Source organism: Lipomyces japonicus (genome assembly GCF_038497905.1).
Source record: "Lipomyces japonicus strain CBS 7319 unplaced genomic scaffold V1514scaffold_18, whole genome shotgun sequence".
Taxonomy (NCBI): Eukaryota; Fungi; Ascomycota; class Lipomycetes; order Lipomycetales; family Lipomycetaceae; genus Lipomyces; species Lipomyces japonicus.
This window is the reverse complement of record NW_027117830.1, coordinates 124,131-143,489: the sequence shown is the minus strand read 5'-3', so window position 1 is coordinate 143,489 and position 19,359 is coordinate 124,131. Positions and strand designations below refer to the sequence as shown.

At 39.9% G+C, this 19,359-nt stretch overlaps 5 protein-coding genes across 5 annotated transcripts; 3 read left to right on the top strand and 2 right to left on the bottom strand.

Moving 5' to 3' along the window:
* Positions 1-429: 429 nt before the first annotated feature.
* On the top strand, positions 430-2,619 carry V1514DRAFT_352156 (uncharacterized protein; the record flags this gene model as incomplete). Its single annotated transcript, XM_066929484.1, has 1 exon — positions 430-2,619. One exon carries the CDS (start codon positions 430-432, stop codon positions 2,617-2,619), a length of 2,190 nt encoding a protein of 729 aa, XP_066783513.1.
* A 390-nt stretch (positions 2,620-3,009) lies between these two features.
* V1514DRAFT_330609 (NADP-dependent oxidoreductase domain-containing protein) lies at positions 3,010-4,110 on the top strand (the record flags this gene model as incomplete). The annotated part of the gene is made up of 2 exons (XM_066927527.1): positions 3,010-3,045; positions 3,104-4,110. Coding segments are annotated over exons 1-2 (1,019 nt in total), but the record flags the coding sequence as incomplete, so codon positions are not given.
* Positions 4,111-6,019: 1,909 nt separating this feature from the next.
* Positions 6,020-7,263, top strand: V1514DRAFT_352154 (NADP-dependent oxidoreductase domain-containing protein). Its single transcript, XM_066929483.1, has 2 exons — positions 6,020-6,134; positions 6,194-7,263. Exons 1-2 carry the CDS (start codon positions 6,107-6,109, stop codon positions 7,186-7,188), a joined length of 1,023 nt encoding a protein of 340 aa, XP_066783511.1. The 5' UTR covers positions 6,020-6,106; the 3' UTR covers positions 7,189-7,263.
* On the bottom strand, positions 7,177-9,114 carry V1514DRAFT_330601 (uncharacterized protein). Its single transcript, XM_066927526.1, has 3 exons — positions 8,965-9,114; positions 8,170-8,877; positions 7,177-8,098 (listed from the first exon to the last, which is right to left on the bottom strand). The coding sequence occupies exons 1-3, from the start codon at positions 9,076-9,078 to the stop codon at positions 7,322-7,324; spliced, it is 1,599 nt and encodes a 532-aa protein (XP_066783510.1). The 5' UTR covers positions 9,079-9,114; the 3' UTR covers positions 7,177-7,321.
* A 197-nt stretch (positions 9,115-9,311) lies between these two features.
* V1514DRAFT_280439 (golgi-body localization protein domain-containing protein) lies at positions 9,312-18,345 on the bottom strand (the record flags this gene model as incomplete). The annotated part of the gene is made up of 6 exons (XM_066925036.1): positions 9,312-9,523; positions 9,581-9,695; positions 9,760-10,946; positions 11,772-12,582; positions 12,636-12,775; positions 12,828-18,345. The coding sequence occupies 6 exons, from the start codon at positions 18,343-18,345 to the stop codon at positions 9,312-9,314; spliced, it is 7,983 nt and encodes a 2,660-aa protein (XP_066783509.1).
* Positions 18,346-19,359: the final 1,014 nt, after the last annotated feature.

Here is a 19,359-nt window from a genome sequence, read left to right as displayed (position 1 = left end):
TAGGGCGGGTCAGCCACAGATAACACCACATTATTATTATTATTATTATTATTACGTAACCGATGCATCGTAGATAACAACGTCAAAATCTGCGGGTCGGAAAGAGCGCGGGCAGCTCTAATCTGACTTTCCGCACGTTCAATCTGGCCAAAGATATTGATTTGACTCGCCCTGCTTGTCGAGTGTTTGATACGTTACCTTGTTTTGTCCTTCGCTGTCGGACTTGTGTTTTGGTTTGTAATAACTTATCAGTCATTCTTTTACTCATGTGCGCTGTTGTAAATTCGTGTAACTAGCTAGCTAGCTGGTTGGCACGCGCGAGGCAAGATAGCACATACTAGGTACGTCGAACTTGATTCTTTCCCTGAGACGAGAGTTTGTATAACTAATTTACTACAGAAACTTTGCAAATATTATAAATTTATCGACATGGTGTTTGGGAAGCTCTTCAGCAGACGTGCTACTCCGGTCCCAATTACGCAGGATGTGCGATCATTCAATGCGGCTGCCATCAATGCAACTGCTGCAAGCGCTACTCTGCCACAAAGACCGGATCCGTTTAAATTGCATCTTGCGCAGTCATGCAGTCACAGGTTAGAAGAATATTCTTCTCATATTCAAGACGCTATTGAATCTGCCCCGGTCCAGGCGAGTGATGATTTTGATCCGACAAGGCACATGCGCATATACGTTGCGCAGGACACGTTGTTTGATAATTCAAGATCACCACTTTTTGATTCTCACGCTTCCCCGTCATCATCCAACTATTCGTTTATGACTCCGATGGGCAGCTATGCGTCTGCCGACAACGTTGCGTTTATGCGCGGTAACTGTGCTACTAGTATGGGGTCCGTTTCATCATCACCTTATATGTCACCTGTTTTTCCATCTGCACCGCCAGAAGCTCCTAGTTTTCATAGACTGCTTGACTTAATGTTTGATAAATTACCATCTGCATATGCTCGGTCATCCGTTAAGATGCATCCGTTGGCTTATCATGGCTCAGATGGCAGAGTGCCAATCTTGATTACCAAAGTGTTTGCAATTAGCGCGCATGATCATCATTTTACACAGTATTCTTCTGATTCGTTTGTACCGGAGAGATCATTTGCATATCCAGTTGTACATGTCAGTCATGGCAATAACGCTGATAACCCAACAAACAGTGACAAGCTCCCGCAAGTTCACGGAAAATCCTATCTCTTTGCCGTGAGTGCCCTCTTGTCATTTCCAAAAGATCAACATCATGCCACAGAGTTTGCTGCTGCCAATTGGACATCCATTATGCGCTCAATGGATGAGTTTTTGAGTGTGGTATATTGCAAGCTACAATATGAAATTCATTCACAATCAAAGATGTTTGCATCAACATTATCTCGATCATCTTCATCTACATCATCATTATCATCTTCGTCTTCATCGAGGAATTCTCAATTGAAATTCAAGGCTGGATCATCATTTTCACACGTTAGAATACCAAAGGAATGTTTGTTTTCATCAGATGAAGTTCGTGGTGCGGCTTCAAGGTTTGCCACCAGGCTAAAATCTTGTCTCAGCGTTCCACGAATAAAATGTGGTTCACAGAAGTGGGACAGTTGGTCGGATGTTGCACGAAAAACTGAATTGATGGTGAAACAGCCAGGCTGGCTTGATCGTGTCATCAGTTGCTTCTTGACTATGCAGACCCAGTGGCAAAAAACATTAGGCATTGTTGATCCACTTATTGAGTCTAGAGGCACTAGTGTTTCTTGCAGAACCGTGGTCGTCGGTGAAAATGAACTGGTCCGAAATGTTATATATTTGCTTGCGGCATTCATGGTTCCAGGACCAGCCGGTAATTTGTCACCTTCGCATGCTAGGTATGCACTGAACTCGCCTTTAGATATTCCAAACCGGGGGCCTAATCATGCTTTAACCTCAACTGGTATTTTGACGACTCCGAATTCTTCGGTGGCATCGTATATCTCTTCAATGTGGTCACAACAATCAAGCGTGTCACAATTGACTACGTCGACATCGGCCCATTCAGAGCAGTCTGGTTTAGAAACCGCATTAGGGCATGTTACTGAAGACAATGTGGCAGATTGCGATTTTTTTGGGTCTTGGGATGACTTATCACCCTTACGCGACGAAGAATCAAGCGTAACCCAGACTAACTCATGTCCGAACTATACGACTGTGGACGGAGTATTGGAAGTTCCTTTACTCACCCGCCATGCCGAAATTCACGTGCCATCACTTACAAGCATATGCTCGAGATCAAATACTGCAGCTCCGGTCGTGCTTGACATTGCTGGCGGATTTCATCCTGATTTTTCAATTCAGGGGGTCGACAAATTAAATGAGTATGCATTAGAATGTGCGCTGATTGAGGACGCCAACAGAAGCCGGGTTACGTTAGTTGGTGACGATGCACCTCGGACGGTGGCTCGCGTAATTGTTGTTCAGTCAACCGGGACCGTTATTTGGAATCTCGACCGGCAGATCTCGAGCGACATGAAGACATGCGTTCAGAAAATTACGAAACACAAGTTTGAGGATAAATCACTAGGCACGTCAAATGACTGTGGAATCGTTAACGCATTGAAATTACTTGCGGAAGCTACCAACAACAAATGAACCATGTTAAAGACAATAACAGGGTTACACTTGCTTTTGTATCAATTTGCATTATATGGAGAAATATGGTTTTTTTTTTTTAATTTTCTTGGGTACATATTTGTTTAATAATTTTTGTTTTTGTTTTTGTTTGTATGGAGTATACTTAGATTGGATTGTACGGCGCAAATGTATAAACAGCCTGTTTAAATCGCACATCAAACTGACGAACACTTGCAATTCCGGCCCGCTTATTTATTTCCGCTGCTGCGTATGATGTTTTTACAGTCGAAAACCCGCATCACTATCTTACCCGAAACTCAATTGATATTTAAAGCATGCGAACCTATCCTTTTCACACTTTTATTTGTTTCCATTTATTTTTATTTTTTAATATTTAATATTCGTAATAAGAAACAATGTCTGATAAAGTGAGAGTTATTCTTGGTAGGTTTTATTCAATTGAATTGTTTCAACTAAGTAAATACTTGGCTAACATTGGCAGGTCTTATGACATTCGGCCCTGCCGATGAAGGGGCAGCTAAGATTACCACCCAAGAAGGCACCAAGGAAATCTTCCAACGGTTTAAAGATCGTGGGTATTCTGAGGTTGACACTGCCAGAGGTTACGCTAATGGCAACCAGGAGGCTTGGACGGCACAGGCTGGATACAAGACCACGTTTAACTTTAAGCTGGCCACCAAGGTTTATCCGAGAGTTCCTGGCGTGCACTCGGCCTCCGAGCTCCGCAAGCTGTTTACCAAGAGTTTGGAAGAATTGCAGACCGACAGTGTTGATATTTTTTATCTTCATGCGCCTGACCGATCGGTCCCGTTTCTTGAAACGTTGCAAACCGTGAATGAGTTTTATAAGGAGGGCAAGTTCAAGATCTTTGGCCTTTCAAATTTCACCGCGTACGAAGTGGCCGAGATCGTTACCACGACAAAATTTCAGGGCCTTGTTCGACCAACACTGTATCAGGCCAAGTATAACGTGCTAACGAGATCAATTGAGGACGAACTCGTCCCCGCGCTTCATTTATATGGCCTTGATCTTGTGGTCTACAACCCTCTAGCTGGTGGATTTTTCTCCGGCAAGTACAGCAAGGATAAAGAAGTGACTGAGGGCAGGTTTAGCTTAAATTCGGTATTGGGTTCGAATTATCAGAGTCGTTATTTCCGTGATGGGTATTGGAGTGCGCTTGATATTATCCAACCGGTTGTCGAGAAGAATAATCTTACCTTGCTCGAAGTCGCTCTTCGTTGGCTTGTTCACCATTCCATACTTAAACTGGGATCTGCAGATTCATTAAAGGGAGATGGCATCATTATTGGCGTCTCGTCACTGAGCCAGCTTGATGCTGACCTTGACGCTATTGAGAAAGGTCCATTGCCTCAAGATGTCGTTGACGTTTTGGACGAAGCTTGGATTTTGGTGAAGAAGGATATTGGTCCGTATTGGCATGGCAAACTTGAATATTCATACAAGTTTGATAATTAACACATCATGTATCATATTCTGGCAGCTGATGCTGGCATAGCTTCGTCAGCTTTAGTATTAACAGATGCAATAATTACAAAACATTGAATTAAATAAATGCTTAATGAACGTGATAAAAAAATACACCGTGAACATACAATATATACATCAAGTACATAGAGCATTACTTTTACGCGTCCTTGATCGCATCAGAATCCCTCCACTTAAATCCGTCAAATTTGAGCGACGCGTCAAAAATCAAGCGACTAAGCAGCGCTGTGATTTTCGAGATAGCGATCCATTACAGTCATAAGCTAATTTTTTTTTTGGGGCCAGGCTGATGATAAGTATAATCCCTGGCATTTGTGAATGGGTAATCGACCATGCCAGTCTTGGAGAAAACCGAGTTTGAGACATTTGTGCATGGTCTTAAAAGACTGGAAAACATATTTAAAAGACCATGGCAGTTATTAAACTCGTGCAATTATCCCGAAAACACGTTAGATAACGTTGAACCCACCGAACTAACGTAGTTAAAAAGCATTGCAGATTCACCATGGACTTCTCGTTCTGGATGAAGATAGCCAACATATCAAAACGCACTTTGCACAACTAGAGGCACACCACTGTTGAATGACGTCATTGAGTTGATTGGCAATTTAAGCACTAACATGAGTCAATCACCCTCCTTTTTTCGTAGGTTGGTGTGTAACAACCTACACTCAACAGCCTTCTGCCAACACCTATTAAGTGTGTGCTGTGTGCACATACAATTGTAACCACAAGAGCTCAATCTCCGCAGATTGAACAATATGGCTACTCTACTTCTTGGACACGCTGTTACGATTTATCTCAATTCATAGTAAAATTGTAATCCGTTAGCAATTTTCCATCAAGAATATCGGAACCAAGCTGCAGTGATACAAAGGTAGAGACTTATTTGCATGCGTCTAAAATGAATGTATATAAGCATCATCGCATTCTAGCATGGATTCTGACCTAGATGCGTTGAAGTCATGATCTAGTATATAGTAGTTTCGCGGCATTTCCTGATCAGACAGTGGCAAACCCCAATTATCTGAATAAACAGTTTCTTTCCTACTAAGTTCGAATAATATTGCGATAACGTTCCTAACTAATCTGTTTTCACGACTGTCTAAACTCAGCTAACTTTCTCCCGTCAGTTGGGTAAACAATCCAACTATTACGGAGTTCTGCTTCGGTATGATAGGAAGAGCCGACATCGAAAGCTCAAAAAATAATATTGCTATGAATATTGACTGCCACGAGCCAGTTACCCCTGTGGTAACCGCCAGAACCACTAGGGGACGGTCACGATACGCAAATATTCGCTATTCGCATTTGTATAGTTCAAGTATGATTACGATATGATACGAATAAAATTTTACGAATTACTAAGAATAAAGAAATTGATTATTCGTACTTATTTGTATAGTCGGGCACGTGATACGAATAAACTGAGTATAGTCGTAAAGTTTCACTAATAACCAACTACACGAATAATGGAAAACGTTGACTGTACAGTAATCGTGTCCATCCATACGGCTGAGACCACGCCTTCAGCTCGGATCAGCATACAAGAGACCTTAATGCAATGTGGACGGTTAAGTCCAGTTCCACTTAATTAATAAAGACAATAGTATATTATTAGCGCGGAAGCTCCAACTTATTCTACAATCTCCATGTACAATAATACCATTATACCAAACCAGAGTCAAGCTCAACACGGTCTTCTTTCCCCACTGATACTTTTGGCTGTGATTTTGCTTAGAGGTCACTAATTAGATGACGAGATATTTGGCTATACCCGGTTACGGCGCAAATCCGTGACGGCAAATTGCGGCCCGCTTATTTATGATAATACAAACCACAAAGACATAGCATTCTCTACAGTTAAACCCCCGCTTCGCTAGCTCGAGCCTCAACATCTCAATTGATATATAAGCATGTGAATCTGTCCTTTTTTACACTTTCATTGCGTTTCCATTGATATCGTAATAAAGAAACAATGTCTGATAAAGTGAGAGTTATTCTTGGTATGTTTGATTTAATTGAATTGTTTTAAGTTCGACGAAAGTTTAGCTAACATTGTCAGGTCTTATGACCTTCGGGCCTTTCAATGAGGGGCCAGTTAAAATCACTAACCAGGAAGCTACCAAGGAAATCTTCCAACGGTTCAAAAGTCGTGGATATTCTGAGATTGACACTGCCAGGAGTTACGCTAATGGCACCCAGGAGGCTTGGACGGCCCAGGCTGGATACAAGACCACGTTTAACTTTAAGATTGCAACCAAGGTTTACCCGACCGTTCCTGGTATGCACTCGCCCTCTGAACTCCGCAAGCTCTTTACCAAGAGTTTGGAAGAATTGCAGACCGACAGTGTTGATATTTTTTATCTTCATGCAGCTGATAGGTCGGTTCCGCTTCTTGAAACGTTGCAAACCGTGAATGAGTTTTATAAGGAGGGCAAGTTCAAGATCTTTGGTATTTCAAACTACACCGCATACGAAGTGGCCGAGATCGTTACCACGACAAAATTCCATGGCTTTGTTCGACCAACACTGTATCAGGCCAAGTATAACGTGCTAACGAGATCAATTGAGGACGAACTCATTCCCGCACTTCATTTCTATGGCCTTGACCTCGTGGTCTACAACCCTCTAGCCGGTGGTCTTTTCTCCGGCAAGTACAGCAAGGATAAAGAAGTCACCGACGGCAGGTTTGGAATTAACTCAGCTTCGGGTGCAGTTTATCGGAAGCGTTATTTCCGTGATGGATATTGGGGTGCGCTTGATATTGTTCAACCGGTTGTTGAAAAGAATAACCTTACCTTGCTCGAAGTCGCTCTTCGTTGGCTTGTTCACCATTCCAAGCTTAATTTAGGTTCTGCAAATTCATTAAAGGGAGATGGCATCATTATTGGCGTCTCGTCACTGAGCCAGCTTGATTCTGACCTTGACGCTATTGAGAAAGGTCCATTGCCTCAAGATGTCATTGACGTTTTGGACGAAGCTTGGATTTTGGTGAAGAAGGATATTGGTCCGTATTGGCAAGGCGAACTTGAATATTCATACAAGTTTGATAATTAGTAAATCATGTATAAGACAAACTATACGCTCAACAATACAAAGCACATAATATTACAATTTAATCCTCAATAATTCCATTTTCTTTTTTTTATATTTTTTTTATTTTTTTTTTAATAATTGTTTTTTTATCGATTTATCTGGCTCCTCCGCGCCTCCTGCCTCCTCGCTTTCGACCGCCGACTGTATTACCTCGAGCTTTTTTATCACTTGTTCCTTGACTCTCAATCTCACTTGCTCGTCGTTTTAATCGCACTTTCCCCGTATTCCCACCATCGCCACGGCCGGTATTATTGTTGTGATTATTACCGCCAGTTCTTGCTTGCTGCGCGGCCTGCCGGTTAGCATTCGTTTCCGCAACCGCCTTCTTCGGCACAGGCAGTCTTGGCCGCCATGAAAATTTAATGGCCGGCGGCGTGGCTGATCGCAACGTCGGAATCTTTAACATTTCTTTGATTACTTCCAACGTATTCTGAGCTTGCAACCTTGATTTCTCAACCTTGATCGCCTCCGGCGTGGTTGGTGACTTGAATTGCAATAATTGCTTTCGCAAATCACCCACGGCTGCTTGCGCATCAACATACACGGCTTTCAACAACGGAGTCAAATCTGGCGAATTATCTGTTGAGATTGGGAATGACGGTGCACGTAAGATGCTGGTATACAATCCAACCGCACTAGGTTCCAAGATTATCCAATCTCGTTCTTGAATTTGCGCTACGGTAATAAAGACTTCTCGCAATTTTGGCACAAAAATATCAACCTCGGTGCTTTTTTGCTTGGAAACCACTGCTTCCACACTCAACCGGAGCACATGCGCTATTTCTTTCGAAGTAGTCAATTTTTGGTCCACGATAGCTGGAATACCGACCGTGACAAGGTATTTAATTAAAGATGATGATGACGCATATCGCTAAAAAAAAAAGAATTATTTAGTAGCTTTTAATGTAAACACTCACTCAAATCAGTAAATTTGTAACTTGCGTTTAAAATGTTAAGAACCCATTTAGGTAAAAAAGCAATAAACTCCTTGGCTTCTTCATTGGTATCGTTCAATGCCGAGCTTTCCGGAGCCTTTGTCACTAAGCTATCCAACAACTTCGTCAAATCTTCAGAATCGTTTTCACCGCCTTTTAAAGATGACAAGCTTAATAGCAAGGTTAAAACTTTATTTAACTTCTCAATCGTGTGTATCGAGGCCACAGTCTCAATGCCGGCTTGCGCAAATTCTTTCGATCCACTTAGCACGGTTTTGCCTTGAGTATTAAACCAATTTAACGTTAAATCATGCAATTCGGGTTCCGTAGATGATCCCAAAATTTTCCAAATTTGTCGTGATGCGATTCCAGGTAGGCTTTCAGAAGCTTTTAATAACGCGGTCTTGACGGTCTCAAATTCAGGTGGTGCTTGTGCTTGCAAAAGTTGAATCAAGATATCTAAAATTAATTCCTTATCACCTTGAGCTCTTGATTTAATCGCTAATTCAGGAAGTTTTTTGATCGTATCCATTCTTAACCTGACATCTTCATCTTCACAATAATCAATCATTTTTTCTACCGCTTTGGAAGCCAACTCTGATCGGTCAACAAAATTGGCAAACAAATCAGGAATAAACGAATTTGCTAACGTTCGTGCTTTCTTATCCGCTGATAATGAAGAGAATGATAAAATGTTTGCATAAGCATCTGCAGCCTGAACATGATTAACAATTGTATTAGTTTGTGTTTTACTTTCGAGCATATTCGAATCAAAAAATAAAAGCTGCCTTTTGCTACATACCTCATCCGGTGTCGAGCCGTTCAATCCTTTCGCAATCTCATAGTAATAATAAATCTGTTGAACTGGATCGTCTCCCGAAGGAGCAGCAGTTATAATAGCCCCTTCACTAGACATCGTGATATAATGTTAAACTCCACGTTTTACTTGTTTCGTTGGGATTTGTCGTGTGTTAAAGAGAGCCGTTTAAAGGAACCAAAGTAATTGCTTACATAATTACTATTATACACATTTTCAACCCTTCAACACCTAACAAAGAAATAATACAACTAACTGTACAACAAACAAACAAATAAAATCAAAACACATAAAGTATTACCAGCCGTAAAAATATTTAAAGAGTCACTTGCTCATTTTTCATCCGATTTACTATCTGACCCTTCAGCTCGGTTTAAGGATGACACGTTCATCACGCTCAAGTCCGCCAGTGACGTAAATGAGGCGTAATTTGATATCTGCCGAATAATTGGTGGCTGCTTTCGTTTCTTTGAGCTGCTGCCTCTAAACTTCAACTTGTTTTCGATTAACGCGCCAGTGTGAGATATTAATGCCTTGATAATATCTACATGATTTTGGTCAATTATGGTGACTGTCAAATTAAAATTTCAATATGACTAACCTTTCTTCATTCTTGTAACCAAATCTAAATTAGACCAAGTCTTATTGCGATATTCCATGTCAGGAAGACGAAAAACAAACTCATGAAGATCTTCAATGCTTCGACTTCCTTTGCCCTATGAAAAATATTAGCATACTGGTTACTTTTCTTTGAAATGCAACGAAAAAATCCAAACACACCTTATAACTTATACATAGTATTGTACTTGGGATAGTAACATATACAAAGCTCATAAAGCTTGAAGCTCTAGACACCATTTGCGACAAGTCGTCATCCATCAACTGACTATTTGGTTCAGAAGTCACTGCAATATTTCGTCCTAAAAGATTTGTCCTCGATGAATCACTCCTAGTAGATACAAGCGATGATATGGAAGCATTATCGCCCGCTTTAGGAATCGGGTCTCGCGAATAAAACGACTCTCTTAAAGAAGAGTCAGAAGTTCGATGAGAGGCAGTGCGATGACGAATATTGTCGACCCATTTATTTGCCTTGACACTCTTTCCGTTATTAGCTTTTTCACTGTCATTCTTGCTTTTCCTGCCAAATATGCCATTAGCTGATCGAATTATGGAAGATTCGGCTTCCGAATCAGAAGAAGAATCCGAGCTTAAACTCAATGCTTCCTCTGATTTTTGAATAACTGAAATATTATTAGACGGACCCTGAAAAGGCACCGCAACAGTAACTGAGGCTTTAGCTGGTCGTTCTGGAACTATAAATGGGGACGGCGAATCATTCGGGAAAATGTACTCAAATAGTTTCTGACCAATGTCATGTTCAAGTTGAATCTTTAACGGAATCAAATTTATCTCAAAATGATCCATTACTGAAATACCACCGATGGCCTCAAGCATGTACCAATACACTTTGACTGCTTTTCGTTTTGCGTCTGATTCTTTCATTCCATCAAAATAAGGTGATAAAAGTTCGGGATAAAGAGCATCTCTGAGTAAATTAATACCTTGAAGCATATCAATCTCTATGGTATTAAAATTCGACCCATTTGCATTCTCCAACCGGCGAAAGGTTGCATTGGCAAAAGCAACGTCCACAAATGGCGTGCGATCAGCCAGCAATAAGTGGGCAATCATTTGTTTTCCAGTGATGAACCATTGCAAAACACCTTCCTGAGAACTGTGTTTATCACCCATACGGCGTTGTTCCGTTGTTATGGCTTTCATAATAAAGAACAATTCCTCGCGAGCATTTGCCAACTCGAGAAGAACCTTCCGCCGGTCAAACCACCCTTGCTGATCAAGTTCAGTTGTATAAATTTGAAATTGCATTCGAATTTCCTCTAACTGCCTGATCTCTCGTTGTAAATTCTCAATCATCTCTGATGCGCCCGAAAGGTCATTGAAATCTGTGGCAAGCATAATTTTTTCCAGTCTTTCATTAGTTCTTCGGGAAGAAGGCTCGGAATAGATTAACAAATCCATAACGATAATAAATACCGAGTAGTATTGTAATGAATCGCACGACGCCACGAACTTTGGAAAATCAACATAGAGCCGATCAAGTCGGTCGACTTTATATTCATCGCATTTTCTATTCGGATCACTATCGATGACTTTCTCGTTATACTTTAGCCGTAGCGGATTGTGCTTATCAAAAGTAAGCGAAGCTGAAGTACGTTCTGCAATCTGATAGTTTTTTAAAGTTTTGCTGTCATATATGTTCTCCAGTGGAACCCATGGCGGCCAAAGATATGTAGCTAACCTTTTATTCAAGGTAGATTGAGGTGCTGCCGGATTGAACAATATGCCTCTATGATTGAATTTTTCAGCTCCATACTCACTACTTGAAAATAGCCACTGTGACTGCTTTTTGAGATCATCTTGATTAAATACAAAGAATTGCGCACCATCCATGTTGGCTGAGTATCGAGACTGAACCAATCCGCTGACATCCTCTAACACTGCTTTGTCCATAATAGAAAGAATCTTGACTTCAATATTTTGAGAAGTCACCAAAAGAGTAGAAGTCGTGTTCTGCTCACTCTGTAGTTGAATTTGGGGTCCAAGAAGTCTGAACAAATAAGAATTTCGAGCCATGTATTGATCTGACAATTTTGAAAGCATTTCCTCGTCATTCATAATTTCTTCATCTTCGTCATCAACCGATTCATCAGAATCAGAATTAATATCACTAGTAGTTAAGTCGTCGTCCAGGGAAACGCTTTTTCGACTCATAAATGAGCTAGATTTACTAGAGTGGCTTTTCGACTTGTCCAGAGTACTTTCAGATGGTACTTGAAGCATATCAGATTCATCCAACCTCTCCGGAGCATCCATATTCTCACCTATATTACTTAATTTTCTTTGATGACTATGATCAAGATGTTGATGTTCCTTTTTTCTTGGTTGTTTCCCTACTGACGGCGTCTCGTTTTCAACCACAAAGTTATCCTTGGAATCATTCAACAACTTTTCTATCATATTTTCGGTCACCTCTCTATACCTATCAGCAGAGTTTGAAAGCTTATTAGCTTGCTCCATTGCCTTTTTCTCTCTGTCTTTCAAGAATTGCATCTCTCCTGACAAGCATTTCTCCTTTGTACCGTAGATCTCATTTTCCTCCATCAAATCAATATCAGAGTGATTCGAAGAATTCTTCACCATATCTTCAATGAACTTCACCGCTCTTCTTGACATATAATATATAACACCACGACGTCGTCCAACTTGATGGCTATATCTGAGAAGATTGTTTCTGATAGAGTTGTTCCATTTCAACTGAACATTATGAAACATAAACCTATTATTGAAGTCACTAAGACGTGAATTCTCTAATCCCCGTAAGTTTTGAACGTTTTCTGAGTACAATAGTCCATCATCTTTAAATAAACACTCTTCATCTGTTCCATTCACCTTTTCATCAGCGCACTTCTTAATAAACTCATTTCCGTTACCAGCAGATTCAAGAACAGAAAACCAAAGTTGGTGCAGTGCAACCTTCTTTTGATGCAGCATTTCGGCAACCTTTTGAGCTTCGATATACTGCAAATGTTAACTAATTAATACTGACAACAAACAAAACAAATAAAGCGTACCTTCATTCTTATAGCATGATTGTCCGTAGAAACCCTTGCACTTTTTTGCAAGTCGTCCATTTGCTCTTTATTCCATTTAAGTTGCTCTTCCAACTCTCTAGCTCGTTTATTAATATGTTTGGTTTGAAACTCAACAATATCTAAAATCATTAATTAAATGTCATATAGAGCCAAAAATAATGATCTACATACCAACTTGTCCCAGTAAGCAGTCGTGAGAGGGCTCATTTCCAAAAGTACTAACTTTCTCACTATCAGGTGACTCCTTTCCATGATCATGCTCTGTTCTTCGATAATATGTAATTCTAGGAGCATATAACCACGGTAGTACCTTTACAGTGCTTAAATTATGCGAGCTGATTAAAGAATCAACTTCAATAAAATCATCCATGTCGACCCAAGTGAGATCATTATCTTTAACCTTGAACTTGCCAAGTAATGGCGTGCTACTTGTAGATCCAGTTGGAGAATCAGTTCCAGAAACCGAGCTTATCTGATTAAACAATTCTTCGGGCGACCTCTCTTTGAATATGACTGTTACTACACGTATGTCAGCCGAGTGAAAATCTACTTCTCCAACGTTGAGTTTCATGTGTCGTCGACTTCTCTGTATGTTAAGTTGATGATCCATATAAGTAGTTATCTCTCTCCGTTGATGAAGATCCATCATAAAGCTGTCAGTGCGCCCTTTCAGACCAATCGAATGAATCGACTTCTTTTCCCAATCCTCTAATCGTTTATGAAGATACATATGAGAAATGAATAAAGGTTCTAGTACAAATTGATATTTGATAGTTGCTAAATGGCGACCAAACTTTTTGGAAGGCTCATCCTGGTTCGTAAAAAGTTTACCGCTTTTTATTGGTAACGACATATTTCCAGCAAATAATCCCCACCATTCAAAAAAATGAGTGAACGCTTTAGGAGATAGGTGAACAGTATTGTAACTTGTCAATGATGGTGGTACATTTTTTAAGGCGGTCCATTTTCTGTTCCGTGGTGATAAGACAGAAAGGGCGAGATGGATGTAGTTACTTCTAAATCCAGCATATGAATCATGTTTGCCCAATGAAGAATTAATGTTTTGTGGCGTAACCAGTTGAACTTTGTAATGCGGTATTGATTCAAACGTCCGTTTATTTTTTCCGTAATTATGCTGTTGATCTCTTTCAAATAACAACCCTGCCTGCCATCTAACATTCCCTGACAACTTCATGATCACCTTTTTTAATGACGCGTTTTCTGTGTAGTTTGAACTTGTACTAGACGAACTCTGAGTGTCATCTAGCGAATACGAAAATGCTAAATTTTGCCTAACAAAATAAGTAAAGTCAGGTATACCGAGAACAAAATTCTCAGAATCAACAACCATAAACTCCTTTTGATCGCCAGATGGATTAATAGACCATGTAACATTGTTGCTCCAGCACATTGCAAATCCGGCACCAGCTCCGGTAATCATATATGGATCACGCGATCCTTTCAAAAGTAAGTGAACTGAGCCTTCATTCCAAGTAAACTTTATATTTGAATGAAATATTAGCCTGATTTTGTCCCAAAAACCAATTTTCTCTGACGGGTCAACTGGAGGTTTTGTGAATGTATCAAATATGGCCATAGTTTGTTGAATCGCCGGTTGCAAGGACGGCGCCCAAGTTATTCGGGTTGGCGCTGTTGATGCAATGTCAACATTAATCTTCGAATATAGTTTGACAGGCGATACAGTTCTAGTAACAACAATTGAATAACCTTCTGTGCCATTGAATTCTTCAACAATGCTAACTGGTACTTTTCGTTCTGATTTGTTATCAAATATCTCTTCCGCTATGACAAAATCTCCAGTTAAGGTCCATGATGTGCCTACGCCAGCATGAGCACCTGACAGTGGTGGAACATGTATCATGGGTAGCGGATAGTCACGCAAAAGAAGACGTCCTTCACTCATCTGAAATTTCCAGAAAAATGGGATCAGTAAAGTATACTTTGTATCCATCGGTATTCCTTTGCCAACATCGTAAATAAATTTTGGTACATCTTCCATTGAAAATGATGGATGGTCTAAAACGATATTGGCATCATCAAACAAGATCTCAAATAAAGGTGGTGCATCTGGGATTGCCAGGATACGTTCATTAGCAATAATATCTTCATCAACGTCATCAGGACCAATTAGTTTCAATCTCCGAGATTCGATAGTTTCTGCTCGGCTTTTGCGCGCTCGTGATATACGTTTTATCCATGCCTGTGAGTGAAGTTCTTGAAGTTTGTTATAAGCTGCTTCGATAGATATTGATGCTTCTTCAGATGGGAGTGCGGCCTCTTTCGGCGCGTATCTGATTGGCCGTACGCCGTGAAATTTTCGTCCACTCCTATGCAACCCACGGCTTCTCATTGGCTTAAACTTTCTCTTTTCACCATGAGCTTTCATTGGCTTAATACTATGCTCCCCATTTAAACCATTTGCATCCTTCTCAACCTGCTCATCTTGCTCACCCCGCTCGCTTTGTTCTCCCTGCTCATCTTTCTCATGGCTTTGTTCTTCATCTTTCTCCTTGGCTTGTGCAGCCTTTAAAGTTTTGACTTTTGCATCAAATGCTGCTTCTCTCGCTTCTCTCGCTTTCATTTCCTGCAAACCCACTTTAAAAATCAATCCTAACCTTGCTTCAAATGGATCATCATCCAATCTAATATTAATAACTTTAGATTGAACTTTAATTTTAGGAATCTTTTTAGGATTTTCTGCCTTAGGACTCAATATGTACTCATCGTTCTCTGTTTTAAACTGATGATGTAACTGCTTTAAACTTTTAAAGGAATTTACAATTCCTTCAAACAGTTGATATACGACCAACCCGTAAGGCACACTAATGCATAGCGCATCAGAGTCAATCGATATTTTATCTTCATGAAAATCATCTTTAAATTCTGTAATTTTGCTGTTAGTTCCACGAATCTTAAGACCAAAATTGCGCAACACTATAAGTCTCTCCCAGCTATCAGGTGATGTGGTACTTGTAACAAAAAGCCGTATATAAGCAGATTTGAAAATCGGAATGCTAGTTGAGTTTTTGCAAAAGTTGAGTCCAACGAATTGTAATAAAAACTGAGGTGTTTTAGGTAATGAAATTTTGGCACGAATGTTTTGTGTTCTAATTTCAACAAATACAAGCTCATTATTCGATGCAATGTTCTGTAAAGAATCTGACCGTCTAGCATTAGTGCCACTGCGAAATATCTTTTGAAGTGCCTTAGCGCAAAGTAACAATGAGTAATGATGAAATAAGGAGTAATTCAAAAACGCGATATTCAGTATTACAATGATCTCGGTTTTCTGTGATAGCTCTTCATCTGAAACTAGAACTGATACTTCAATATCTGGAACAACCAGAAAAGGCGATTCCTGGTCTATAGTGCCACTCTGATCAATACAAAATATGTTCACATCCTTTACACCAAAAGAAAGTTTTCTTCGATCATTAGAATCACTAATGTCATCAGTCACCGAGCCTTGTGATATTGACTTATTCTGATGCCGCCGATATTTGGATGAATATTTATGCGACACCCGTGGTTTATAATCTAAAAGCCATGACTCTATCTGTAATGCTGCACCTTTACTGCTTCGGTAATCCACTGGAGATGTGTCGTCAACGCAGGACGCGCTCATTAGAACATCAGACCCTTCAATCTTTATAGAAGAAATCCACGAAGGTACTAATTTGATAAGATTTCGGTGACTAGCAATAGCTGCATTCGAATCACTGTGGTATATATCATCGACAGCGATGGCTTCGCGGCGAACGTGTCCAAGGAGTTCCTTCAATCCATTAATAATTTCCGGCTTCGTTAAATAAACACCAATAGATGATAAATATCCATGAACCAAAACATCTAAGCCTGGACTAGTTTCGGCGTTGACCTTTAATGAAAATGTTTCCAAGCGAAGTAAATCATTTCTAGGGCCATCCTTTAGACGAACGTAGGTCAAAAAGTCAGTAAGTCTAAAAGCTGCAGTAAGGTTGTAGTGCAATGATGGATCTAATAAATGCGAAGACTCAATCTCACAACTAATCGTCGAGCAAGCCGAACAGAGAATATTTTGGAATGATTGCTTTTCAGTGGCTTTGTCTTCGCATGAGTCACTCGTATATTCAGAACCACCATCTTCAGACACAATAATTCTCAAAGCGGGTTCTTCAATGTTAAGTTTTATTATAGCCTTGGGTAAAAACTTAGCAAAACGAGCGCCCTGTGCATTCAAAGCCGCTGTAGTCGCTACTGCTGTTGTCTTTGATGATGTTGATGTTGATGTTGATGATGACGGACGTGGCTTTGTAGCTAGCATGGCAAAAAAGAAAGGAAGGTGGCACGCGTGAAGATCGACCGATGGTGCTGTGAGAGTCAAACTTCCTTTCATAATGCTAGAATTCAATTTTATTTCTTCATGAGCGAAAATTTCGATTGTTTTTTTTAGCCAATTTGTTGTTACAGTCATTGCGATCATTGGCACATATACTAATTCATCTTTCCTGCTAGAAGAATGATCATCCAATCCAACAGCAATCGAAAGTGCAGTGAGCACAATCTGGTGTGATATATCGGTTTGTTCAAAATACAACCTGTGGCCTGCACTCCTTGAACTAAGCCTCTTTACATCAAGTGTGAAGTCCTTAATAATAAAATTAAGATAGACAGAATTTAAATTTTTGTTGTTCGATCGTGAGTTGGTCCCAATTTTATAAATTCCAATCTTGCTGAAGTGAATTCTAGCCTCTCTGACAACCTTTATGACCTTTTTCGCAGAATCCAGTAATTCCTGGTTACTCTCGCAGATCACAGTCTTTCTCTTAGGTACTTTGTCAGCAAACTGTGCAGCATTACGAGCTCTTCGAGCGCAAAAAGAAGCATGGAGCTGTTTAAATATGTCGTATGGCAGAGTGAAATGACCGACATAAATATTAGTTCCTATGTCTACTATTTCTGATGATTGCTTCAAAAACAACTCGGACAAGTCAATTTGAAATATATCTAAAATTCTTTCTGAACTGTTTTTGCCAGGAGAATGAAAAATGTCTTTAATTGCAAACCTCCATAAAAGTGCGATTGACTTTCCATCATCGAAGTTTGGTTGTTCAAAACGTGACATTGAAAAAAAATGAGGAAGCTTGGTAAGGTCGCCATTTTTCACGCTGGAGTTAAGAGCTAAGCTTCTGATCTGAACAGTTCCCAATTCTGAAGTGATCAGCGATACATTTTTAATACTTAAATCAATCAATTTTATGAAATATAGATACTTGTGAACTGTTTTGATTGATCTGTTCAGGATAGCTAAAATATTGGTTACCTGAACATCGTGAGAGTCCTGTTGCAAGCTGGTAAATTTATTGGAGACTGTAGGTGTGGTCTGCAACTTGTTGTCGATGTATGGATTGTCGAAAATTACTGAAATATCTGAAACCGTGAGGGTCACCCAGCTAAGGCTCGAGAACGCTGGACGATGAAAATCTAACTTGATTCGATTTATCTCAACATGTACGCCCAACTTCAACACGAATGAGATATGGCGAAGAGAGAAATAACCAAGCCGCTGTATTGAGATGCCGGTAAGGATTCTGAAAATGGCAAACACGAAGAATGCAACCAATTGAATAAGACAAAACACAGCACCGAGCTCTATAAGTACAAGCGAAACACCCTCCGTCTTCTTCATCATTCTTGATTGATATTTCGAAATCTCAAATGACATGGATCAAAAGGCTTTGTAACAAACAGCACGCTTGTCAGCACTGGATCGTCTAAAAAACAGGGTACTTACCTTTTTTGTGACTATATGTCCATCTCAAACATTTAAAAAAAACATATAGTAAAAAAAGTAACTTCAGAAAACAGAAATTCTGCTATTATTCTAGCAAATTAAAAAAAATGATGCAAACATATAATATATAGCTAGTTATTGGTCAAAGTTAAGGTGCAATCGACCTCGATGTTCCGCTGATTCGAATGCGGGCGTGATACGTGTTATTCTGGGTATGCATGAACCCGATAGATTCTGCAACGTCCCAACCGTGGCCGGCCAATGTACAATATCATTGTTTTAGCTCCGCGACCAACATATTCAACTTGGTGCCAAAATAAGAAATTTAAAGCCGGTCGTGCCGGGGGCAAGCCATCGAAACTAACAATTGAAGGTCATTCATTTTTCATGTTTCTAAAAGAAATTTATTTATATCGAATTAACTTGTGGCGTTGAATATCACAGGTTTTGACTTGTATTGAGCGCATATTACTAAATATACAACAGGCACTCAATCATAGAACTAACCCAGTCAACAAACACGTCTTTAATGCTGCAAACCTGTTTTTAGCATACGTTTTTTCGCGCACGATTGATTCCCCTTCCAAGGTGGTCTGTGACAAGACATGCATATTCATATGCACGTCGTTTACGGTAGTTCTTAGCACACCAACACTTACGTTATTGGACACTCTGCTTACTCACATTAACCACTACGTGAGCTATATACTTTTTTTTTCCTGCTTGCATTTTTTTTACGTTTTTTGGCAGTCGTCTGTTCATGAGCTTATACAAAATTTAGTTAGTACTGCTATTCTCAGCCGCATGGCATGGGGCGCACAACAATTTTCTGAACCATTGAGATGTTGATATTATCCTGATCACAACTTAATAAAAAAAATTATTCACTACGTATTTACTATCTGCATA